The sequence below is a fragment of the Salvelinus fontinalis genome, chromosome 12, assembly GCF_029448725.1.
Source record: "Salvelinus fontinalis isolate EN_2023a chromosome 12, ASM2944872v1, whole genome shotgun sequence".
In the NCBI taxonomy this organism is placed as follows: Eukaryota; Metazoa; Chordata; class Actinopteri; order Salmoniformes; family Salmonidae; genus Salvelinus; species Salvelinus fontinalis.
Window position 1 is genome coordinate 60,188,186 of NC_074676.1, and position 11,883 is coordinate 60,200,068.

Here is an 11,883-nt window from a genome sequence, read left to right on the forward strand (position 1 = left end):
ATTTGGAACATGTCTCTATATTTTTTTTAATGTATTTATGCATATTGGGTTCGAGTGGGAACGCCCTGGGTCCATTTCGCAACGGGTCCATCTTTTTGGACCGATGAAGTCCTTTACTATGTATCTATAACCTGTAGTGTTTTCTTCCTGATGTGTGTCTAATGTTTTGTGGTGTTTACTATGTTGTTATGTTTTTGCTCCACAGTGCCGTCCCCGCGGCCAGATAACGGAGGTCAGGGCAGCAGGGGGACAGGAGGGGGGGCAGTGGACGGAAGCACCTTGCCCAACCATCCCAAACGCCAGCCGGCCTTTGACCCCCGGTGAGGCACTGGGGAGGCTTCATTGCGAATGACACCCTTTTCCCTATATTAGGGTTGGGCAACTAGCAGACGTTTTTTGGGGGGGTGGGGGGCTCATCTTACTGTTACGGGTTTGAATAGTGGAATACACAAGGTGCAATTTTGAAATGTGGTTGTGCATCAGCAGTTTTTCTCTTGTTATGTCTGTCACTGAATGTCACTAAACTGAAAGTCAGTTAGCATTTTTTAGATTGGTAAGTTAGTCTAGCGGCCGGCTATCTAAACTTCAAATTAATGTCCGCGGGGCCCCAATTGATTTTGTTAGTCAATCTCACTCAGATATCATATTAAAAAGAGCAAATATTTCTCTCCACCCTATGGCAAAAAGTGTAGAATCGCAGGAAATGTGTTATAAAATTGCTAAATCTTCTCTCGGCACATGGCAAAATGAGCAGAATCACATGAAGTTTCAATAAAAAGTCTTCTCTTCACCGGATGGTAAAATTTGTAGAATTGCATGAAATTAGTTAAAAAAGTCAAAAATCTTCTCTCTCCCCATGACAAAATGAGTAGATGTCACGCCCTGACCTGAGATATCTCTGTTTTCTTTATATTTTGGTTAGGTCACGGTGTGACTGGGGTGGATACGCTAGTTTTTGTATTGTCTAGGGGTTTTGTATTGTCTAGGGGTTTTGTATTGTCTAGGGGTTTTGTATTGTCTAGGGGTTTTGTATTGTCTAGGGGTTTTGTATTGTCTAGGGGTTTTGTATTGTCTAGGGGTTTTGTATTGTCTAGGGGTTTTGTATTGTCTAGGGGTTTTGTATTGTCTAGGGGTTTTGTATTGTCTAGGGGTTTTGTATTGTCTAGGGGTTTTGTATGTCTAGAGTTTTATAGGTCTAGGTATTTGTATGTTTATGGTGGCCTGATATGGTTCCCAATCAGAGGCAGCTGTTTATCGTTGTCTCTGATTGGGGATCATATTTAGGTAGCCATTTCCCCTTTGGTGTTTGTGGGTTCTTGTTCTATGTTTAGTGGCCTGTCTGCACTATTCATATTTGCTTCACGGTTCGTTTTGTTAGTTTGTTCAGTATTCTTTCTTTAATTAAAAGAAGAATGTACGCATACTACGCTGCACCTTGGTCTCCTTCATATGACGAACGTGACAGTAGAATTCCATATATATATATTTTTAAATAGCTAAATCTTCTCTCCGTCCCAATGTAAAATGAATAGAATTGTATGAAATTAGTACAAAAAAATGTAATTATTTATAAAATTGCTAAATCTTCTTTCCTTCCGTTGACAATATGAGTAGAATTGCATGAAATGAGACATTTACTCAATCTTGTCTTCACCGGATGGCAAAATGAGTAGAATGTATGAAATGAGTTATACATTTGCTAAATCTTTTCTCTGCCTCATTGCAAAATGAGTAGAATCACATGAAAATTGCATGCAATTATTTATAAAATTGCCAAATCTTCTCTCCTCTCCATGGCAAAATTAGTAAATTATATGACATGTGTTATACATTTGCTAGATCTTCTCTCTGCCCCATGGCAAAATGAGTAGAATTGTATGTAATTCGTTATAAAATGCTACATCTTCTCACTGTCCCATGGTAAAATGAGTAGAATTGCATGAATTGTGTAAAAAAATTGCCACGTCTCCTCGTTGTAAAATGAATAGAAATGAATGTAATCCTGCTAAATGCCGCCGACGGAGATGGTCACCTTGCTTCGCGTTCTTAGGAAACTATGACGTTTTTTTATTTTTATGTATTGTTTCTTACATTGTTACCCCAGGAAATCTTAAGTCTTATTACATACATCCGGGAGCAACTATTGGATATAAGAGCAACGTCAACTTACCAACATTACGACCAGGAATACGACTTTCCCGAAGTGGATCCTCTGTTTGGTCCACCACCCAGGACAATTGATCTGATCCCAGCCGGCGACCCAAAACAACGGCGCCGCAGAAGGTGCAGATGGAGCAGCCTTCTGGTCAGGCTCCGTAGACGTGCACATCGCTCACCGCTCCCGAGTATAGTACTCACCAATATCCAGTCACTTGACAACAAGGTAGATGAAATGTGAGCAAGGATTGCCTTCCAGAGATTGTAACATTCTCTGTTTCACGGAAACATGACTTTCTCGGGATATGTTGTTGGTATTGGTACAGGCACCGGGCTTCTCCATGCATCGACACGATAAACACTTCTCTGAGAAGAGAAAGGGTGGGGGTGTATACTTATGATTAACCACTCATGGTGTAACCATAACAACATACAGGAACTCAAGTGCTCCTGCTCACCCGACCTAGAATTCCTTACAATCAAATGCCGGCCATTTTACCTACCAAGAGAATTCTCGTCAGTTATAGTCACAGCTGTGTACATTCCCCCTCAAGCGAACACAAGGAAATTCACTGGATTCTATATAAACTGGAAACCATATATCCTGAGGCTGCATTTAGTGTAGCTGGGGATTTTAACAAAGCACATTTGAGAACAAGTCTACCTAAATTCTATCAGCATAGTGATTGCACGACTCGCAGGGCTAATACTCTCGACCACTGCTACTCTAACTTCCGAGATGCATACAAATCCCTGCCCCACCCACCCTTTGGCAAATCTGACCACAACGCCATCTTGCTCGTTCCGTCTTATAGGCAGAAACTCAAACAGGATGTACCAGTGATGAGAACCATTCAACGCTGGTCTGACCAATCGGAAGCCATGCTTCAAGATTGTTTTGATCACGTGGACTGAAATATGTTCCGGTCAGCCTCAGAGAACATAATCAACTTACACGCTGACTCTGTGAGTATGTTTATAAAGAGTGCATTGGAGATGTTGTGCCGACTGTGACTATTAAAACCTTCCCTAACCAGAAACCGTGGATGGATGGCGGCATTCGTACAAAACTGAAAGCGTGAACCACCTCATTTAACCATGGAAAGAGATCTGGAAATATGGCTGAATATAAACAGTGTAGTTATTCCCTACGCAAGCAATCAAATAAGCGAAATGCCGGTACAGGGACAAGGTGGAGTCGCAATTCAACGGCTCAGACATGAGACGTATGTGGCAGGGTCTACAGGAAATCACTGTCTACAAAAACAGCCACGTCACGGACACCGACGTCCCGCTTCCAGACAAACTAAACACCTTCTTTGCCCGCTTTGAGGATTAAACAGTGCCACCGTCGCGGCTCGCTAACAAAGACTGCATCCCCTCGCTCTCCTTCTCCATGGCTGATGTGAGTAAATCATTTAAACTTGTTAACTCTCTCAAGGCTGCTGGCCCAGACAGCATCCCTAGACGCGTCCTCAGAGCATGACCAGACCAGCTGGCTGGTGTGTTTACGGACATATTCAATTGCTCCCTATCCCAGTCTGCTGTCCCCACATGCTTCAAGATGGCTACTATTGTTCCTGTACCCAAGAAGGCAAAGACAACTGAACTAAATGACTACTGCCCTGTTGCACTCACTTCTGTCATCATGAAGTGCTTTGAGAGACTAATCAAGGATCATATCACCTCCACCTTACCTGCCACCCTAGACCCACTTCAGTTTGCATACCGCCCCAACAGGTCCACAGGCGACGCAATCACACTGCACACTGCCCTATCCCATCTGGACAAAAACAATACCTATGTAAGAATGCTGTTCATTGACTACAGCTCAGCATTCAACATCATCAAGCTGGAGACCCTAGGTGTCAACCCCACCCTGTGCAACTGAGTCCCGGACTTTCTGATGAGCCGTCCCCAGGTGGTGAAGGTAGGAAACAACATCTCCACTTTGCTGACCCACAACACTGGGGCCCCACAAGGGTGTGTGCTCAGCCCTCTCCTGTACTCCCTGTTCACCCACGACTGCGTGGCCATGCACGCCTCCAACTCAAGTTTGCAGACGACACAACAGTAGTGGGCCTGATCACCAACAATGATGAGACGGCCTACAGGGAGGAGGTGAGTGCCCTCGGAGTGTGGTGTCAGGAAAATAACCTCTCACTCAACGTCAACAAAACAAAGGAGATGATCGTGGACTTCAGGAAACAGCAGAGGGAGCACCCCCCTATCCACATCGACGGGACAGTAGTGGAGAAGGTGTAAGGTTTTAAGTTCCTGGGCGCACACATCACAGACAAACTGAATTGGTCCACCCACACAGACAACGTGGTGAAGAAGGCGCAGCAGCGCCTCTTCAACCTCAGGAGGCTGAAGAAATTTGGCTTGTCACCCAAAACACTGACAAACTTTTACAGATGCACAATCGAGAGCATCCTGTCTGGCTGTATCACAGCCTGGTACGGCAACTGCTCCGCCCTCAACCGCAGGGCTCTCCAGAGGGTAGTGAGGTCTGCACAACGCATCACCGGGGGCAAACTACCTGCCCTCCAGGACACCTACACCACCCGATGTCACAGGAAGGCCATAAAGATCATCAAGGACAACAACCACCCGAGTCACTGCCTGTTCACACTGCTATCATCCAGAAGGCGAGGTCAGTACAGGTGCATCAAAGAGAGTGAAAAACAGTTTCTAATCTCAAGACCATCAGACTGCTAAACAGCCATCACTAACTCAGAGAGGCTGTCGTCTACATTGAGACCCAATCACTGGACACTTTAATAAATGGATCACTAGTCACTTTAAACAATGCCACTTTAAATAATGCCACTTTAATAATGTTTACATATCTTACATTACTCATATCACATGTATATACTGTGTTTTATACCATCTACTGCACCATCGCTCATCCATATATTTATATGTTCATATTCTAATTCACGCCGTTAGATTTGTGTGTATTAGGTAGTTGTTGGGGAAATGTTAGATCACTTGTTAGATATTACTGCACTGTCGGAACTAGAAGCACAAGCATTTCGCTACACTCACATTAACTTCTGCTAACCATGTGTACGTGACCAATACAATTGTATTTGATTTCATAAAATTGCTAAATCTTCTCTCAGTCCCATGGCAAAATGAGTAGATTTGCATAAAATGAGTTAACAAATTGCTAAATCTTCTCTCAGTCCCATGGCAAAATGAGTAGAATTGCATAAAATGAGTTAACAAATTGCTAAATCTTCTCTCAGTCCCATGGCAAAATGAGTAGAATTGCATAAAATGAGTTAACAAATTGATAAATCTTCTCTCAGTCCCATGGCAAAATGAGTAGAATTGTATGAAATGTGTTAAAAAAATGCAAAATGAGTAGAATTGTATGAAATGTGTTATAAGATTTCTAAATCTTCCTTCCGCCCCGTGTAATGGGGGTAATGCAGTAGTAGCTTATCCTCAAGGGGTACAGAGCCTTCAGAAAGGAGTCACACCCCTTGACTTTTTCCACATTTTGTTGTGTTACACACTGAATTTAAAATGGATTACATTTTGATATTTTGTCACTGACCTACACAGAATACCCAATAATGTCAAAGTGGATTTATGTTTTTCACATTTTTTACCAATTCTTTCCAAATGAAAAGCTGAAATGTCTTATATTCAACCCCTTTGTTATGGCAAGCCTAAATACATTCAGGAGTGGTACATTTGTTTAACAAGTCACATAATATGGTGCATGGATTCACTCTGTGTGCAATAATAGTGTTTAACATGATTTTGTTTATGATTACCATATCCCTGCACCCCACATACAATTATCTATACAATTATCTATTATTTTTATTTATTAATATATTTTATTTGCCTTCACCTCCCTTATCTCACCTCACTTGCTCACATTGTATATAGACTTATTTTTCACTGTATTATTGACTGTATGTTTGTTTTACTCCATGTGTAACTCTGTGTTGTTGTATGTGTCGAACTGCTTTGCTTTATCTTGGCCAGGTCGCAATTGTAAATGAGAACGTGTTCTCAATTTGCCTACCTGGTTAAATAAAGGTGAAATAAATAAAAATAAAAATCTGTCAGGTCCCTCAGTCGAGCAGTGAATTTCAAACACAGATTCAACCACAAAGACCAGGGAGGTTTTCCAATGCTTTGCAAAGAAGGGCACCTATTGGTAGATGGGTAAAAATTTAAAAAGCAGACATTGAATATACCTTTGAACATGGTGAAGTAATTAATTACATTTTGGATGGTGTATCAATACACCCAGTCACTACAAAGACACAGGCGTCCTTCCTAACTCAGTTGTCGGAGAGGAAGGAAACCGTTCATGGATTTCACCATGAGGCCAATGGTGACTTTAAAACAGTTACAGAGTTTAATGACTGTGATTGGAGAATACTGAGGATGGACCAACAACATTGTAGTTACTCCACAATACTAACGTAAATCTACGCTGGAGTTGCTTACCAAGAAGACAGTGAATGTTGCTGAGTGGCCGAGTTGCAGATTTGACTTAAATCTACTTGAATATCTATGGCAAGACCTGGAAATGGTTGTCTAGCAATGATCAACAATGAATTTGACATTGCTGGAAGTAATTTGAAAAGAATAATGGGCTAATGAATGTTGTACAGTCCAGGTTTGGAAGGTTCTTAGAGACTTACCAAGAAAGGCTCACAGCTGTAATCACTGCCAAAAGTTTTTACTCAGGGGTGTGAATACTAATGTAAATGAGATATTTCTGTATTTCATTCTCAATAAATTAGCAAAACATGTTTTGACTTTGTCATTACGGGATATTGTGTGAAGATGGGTGAGATTTTTTTTATTGAATCCATTTTGAATTCAGGCTGTAACACAACAAAAGTATATGCAAATATATTTATAAAGCCCTTCGTACATCAGCTGATGTCTCAAAGTGCTGTACAGAAACCCAGCCTGAAACCCCAAACAGCAAGCAATGCAGGTGTAGAGTCCTCCTGTTACAGTACAGCTTGGACTGCTCCTTCATTAGAGTCCTCCTGTCACAGTACAGCTTGGACTGCTCCTTCATTAGAGTCCTCCTGTCACAGTACAGCTTGGACTGCTCCTTCATTAGAGTCCTCCTGTCCTCCTGTCACAGTACAGCTTGGACTGGTCCTTCATTAGAGTCCTCCTGTTACAGTACAGCTTGGACTGCTCCTTCATTAGAGTCCTCCTGTCCTCCTGTCACAGTACAGCTTGGACTGTTCCTTCATTAGAGTCCTCCTGTCCTCCTGTTACAGTACAGCTTGGACTGCTCCTTCATTAGAGTCCTCCTGTCACAGTACAGCTTGGACTGCTCCTTCATTAGAGTCCTCCTGTCACAGTACAGCGTGGACTGTTCCTTCATTAGAGTCCTCCTGTTACAGTACAGCGTGGACTGCTCCTTCATTAGAGTCCTCCTGTCACAGTACAGCGTGGACTGCTCCTTCATTAGAGTCCTCCTGTTACAGTACAGCTTGGACTGTTCCTTCATTAGAGTCCTCCTGTTACAGTACAGCTTGGACTGTTCCTTCATTAGAGTCCTCCTGTTACAGTACAGCTTGGACTGTTCCTTCATTAGAGTCCTCCTGTCCTCCTGTCACAGTACAGCTTGGACTGCTCCTTCATTAGAGTCCTCCTGTTACAGTACAGCTTGGACTGCTCCTTCATTAGAGTCCTCCTGTTACAGTACAACTTGGACTGTCCCTTCATTAGAGTCCTCCTGTCACAGTACAGCTTGGACTGTCCCTTCATTAGAGTCCTCCTGTCACAGTACAGCTTGGACTGTTCCTTCATTAGAGTCCTCCTGTCCGTCCTGTCACAGTACAGCTTGGACTGTTCCTTCATTAGAGTCCTCCTGTCACAGTACAGCTTGGACTGTTCCTTCATTAGAGTCCTCCTGTTACAGTACAGCTTGGACTGTCCCTTCATTAGAGTCCTCCTGTTACAGTACAGCTTGGACTGTCCCTTCATTAGAGTCCTCCTGTCACAGTACAGCGTGGACTGTCCCTTCATTAGAGTCCTCCTGTCACAGTACAGCGTGGACTGTCCCTTCATTAGAGTCCTCCTGTCACAGTACAGCTTGGACTGCTCCTTCATTAGAGTCCTCCTGTTACAGTACAGCTTGGACTGCTCCTTCATTAGAGTCCTCCTGTCACAGTACAGCGTGGACTGTCCCTTCATTAGAGTCCTCCTGTTACAGTACAGCTTGGACTGCTCCTTCATTAGAGTCCTCCTGTTACAGTACAGCTTGGACTGCTCCTTCATTAGAGTCCTCCTGTTACAGTACAGCGTGGACTGTCCCTTCATTAGAGTCCTCCTGTCACAGTACAGCGTGGACTGTCCCTTCATTAGAGTCCTCCTGTTACAGTACAGCTTGGACTGCTCCTTCATTAGAGTCCTCCTGTCCGTCCTGTTACAGTACAGCTTGGACTGCTCCTTCATTAGAGTCCTCCTGTCACAGTACAGCTTGGACTGCTCCTTCATTAGAGTCCTCCTGTCACAGTACAGCTTGGACTGCTCCTTCATTAGAGTCCTCCTGTTACAGTACAGCTTGGACTGTTCCTTCATTAGAGTCCTCCTGTCCGTCCTGTTACAGTACAGCTTGGACTGGTCCTTCATTAGAGTCCTCCTGTCACAGTACAGCTTGGACTGTTCCTTCATTAGAGTCCTCCTGTCCGTCCTGTTACAGTACAGCTTGGACTGTTCATTCATTAGAGTCCTCCTGTCCGTCCTGTTACAGTACAGCGTGGACTGCTCCTTCATTAGAGTCCTCCTGTTACAGTACAGCTTGGACTGCTCCTTCATTAGAGTCCTCCTGTTACAGTACAGCTTGGACTGCTCCTTCATTAGAGTCCTCCTGTTACAGTACAGCTTGGACTGTCCCTTCATTAGAGTCCTCCTGTTACAGTACAGCTTGGACTGCTCCTTCATTAGAGTCCTCCTGTTACAGTACAGCTTGGACTGCTCCTTCATTAGAGTCCTCCTGTTACAGTACAGCGTGGACTGTTCCTTCATTAGAGTCCTCCTGTTACAGTACAGCTTGGACTGCTCCTTCATTAGAGTCCTCCTGTTACAGTACAGCTTGGACTGCTCCTTCATTAGAGTCCTCCTGTTACAGTACAGCGTGGACTGTTCCTTCATTAGAGTCCTCCTGTCACAGTACAGCTTGGACTGTTCCTTCATTAGAGTCCTCCTGTTACAGTACAGCTTGGACTGCTCCTTCATTAGAGTCCTCCTGTTACAGTACAGCGTGGACTGTTCCTTCATTAGAGTCCTCCTGTTACAGTACAGCTTGGACTGCTCCTTCATTAGAGTCCTCCTGTTACAGTACAGCGTGGACTGTTCCTTCATTAGAGTCCTCCTGTTACAGTACAGCTTGGACTGCTCCTTCATTAGAGTCCTCCTGTTACAGTACAGCTTGGACTGCTCCTTCATTAGAGTCCTCCTGTTACAGTACAGCTTGGACTGCTCCTTCATTAGAGTCCTCCTGTTACAGTACAGCGTGGACTGTTCCTTCATTAGAGTCCTCCTGTTACAGTACAGCTTGGACTGCTCCTTCATTAGAGTCCTCCTGTTACAGTACAGCTTGGACTGCTCCTTCATTAGAGTCCTCCTGTTACAGTACAGCTTGGACTGCTCCTTCATTAGAGTCCTCCTGTTACAGTACAGCTTGGACTGCTCCTTCATTAGAGTCCTCCTGTTACAGTACAGCGTGGACTGTTCCTTCATTAGAGTCCTCCTGTCACAGTACAGCTTGGACTGCTCCTTCATTAGAGTCCTCCTGTCCGTCCTGTCACAGTACAGCTTGGACTGTTCCTTCATTAGAGTCCTCCTGTTACAGTACAGCTTGGACTGCTCCTTCATTAGAGTCCTCCTGTCACAGTACAGCTTGGACTGTTCCTTCATTAGAGTCCTCCTGTCCTCCTGTCACAGTACAGCGTGGACTGTTCCTTCATTAGAGTCCTCCTACCAGCTGTATTGTGTTTTCTCCATCAATAGGATGCGCCCAGAGATGGTGGTGATGAACCAATCAGAGCCGACCAAAGAAAAGGAGAAGCAGGGCTTCTTCAGAGCAATAAAGAAGAAGAAGAAGAAGAAGTCCCAAACGGTGGGTGTTGTTTTCTTCTGTAATGTTATGGTCTGCCATACCCTCTGGAGTTAACAGTCTAGTGTGTTGTCAATGTACTACTTAATATGTCATATATATGTACAGTACCAGTCAAAAGTTTGGACGCACCTACTCATTCCAGGGTTTCTTTATTTTTACTATTTTCTATATCGTAAAATAATAGTGAAGACATCAAAACTATGAAATCACACATATGGAATCATGTCGTAACCAAAAAAGTGTTAAATAAATAAATATATTTGAGATTCTTCAATGTTGCCACCCTTGGCCTTGATGACATCTTTGCACACACGTGGCATTCTCTCAACCAGCTTCATGAGGTAGTCACCTGGAATGCATTTCAATTAACAGGTGTGGCCTGGAATTTCTTTACTTCTTAATGCGTTGGAGCCAATCAGTTGTGTTGTGACAAGGTAGGGGTGGTATACAGAAGATAGCCCTATTTGGTAAAAGACCAAGTCCATATTATGGCAAGAACAGCTCAAATAAGCAAAGAGAAACGACAGTCCATCATTACTTGAAGACATAAAGGTCAGTCAATCTGGAAAATGTCAAGATCTTTGAAAGTTTCTGCAGCGATATGCCATCCCATCTGGTTTGGGCTTAGTGGGACTATCATTTGTTTTTCAACAGGACAATGACCCAACACACCGCCAGGCTGTGTAAGGGCTATTTGACTAAGAAGGAGAGTGATGGAGTGCTGCATCAGATGACCTGGCCTCCATAATCACTCAACCTCAACCCAATTGAGATGGTTTGGGATGAGTTGGACCACAGAGTAAAGGAAAAGAAGCCAACAAGTGCTCAGCATATGTGGGAACTTCTTCAAGACTGTTGGAAAAGAATTCCAGGTGAAGAGAATGCCAAGAGTTTGCAAAGCTGTCAACGCAAAGATTGGCTACTTTGAAGAATCTAAAATATATTTAGATTTATTTAACACTTTTTTGGTTACTACATGATTCCATATGTGTTATTTCATAGTTTTGATGTCTTCACTATTATTTTACAATGATGAAAATTGTAAAAATAAAGAAAAACCCTTGAACGAGTAGGTTTGTCCAAACGTTTGACTGGTACTCTATGTGTCTTTACGTATGTGCATTATCTCTACATAAAGCTTAAGTTATACTATACATCTCAGTGTTTCCTTCTTTGGCCTCTGCTTCCTTCCATATCTTGTATGTTACCATGACAAAGACACCTCATACAGTATATGTTGTTGTTGCCCATCTTTCCCTGCAGTGGTTCTTATATTGCAGACGGCGCTCCCAGACAGAAGGACTCCCCTCATGAAGAAATGTATTTCCCCCCCTCTGTAACTCAAATAATAAGATAAAGCACAGCTCCTCAGGGATGGTGCTACCTGTTGTCTCTTCTCCCATGGTGTATCTCCTCTCTACAGTACTAGTCTAACCCCATGGAACCACTGTCCTCATCGCATGCTGACATTAACATCATGAATCAACTCTAATTCATCTCCTCTGGTCTCTAATCATTATGATCCGTATGAAACTAGAACCAACCAGATCCATCAAACGCTCAACCGGGACGTCGTCAGGGGGTTAGTATGTAGACCT

At 43.3% G+C, this 11,883-nt stretch overlaps 1 protein-coding gene across 2 annotated transcripts in view; it reads left to right on the forward strand.

Annotated features, from left to right (window-relative positions):
• Positions 1-11,883, forward strand: part of LOC129867662 (cyclin-dependent kinase-like 5) — a 177,435-nt gene that overhangs the window by 148,193 nt on the left and 17,359 nt on the right. For both annotated transcript variants that reach the window (XM_055941238.1, XM_055941239.1), the window contains exons 14-15: positions 206-320; positions 10,177-10,285. In XM_055941238.1, coding sequence (XP_055797213.1) covers positions 206-320; positions 10,177-10,285 — 224 coding nt within the window. The remainder of the gene's footprint in view (positions 1-205; positions 321-10,176; positions 10,286-11,883) is intronic.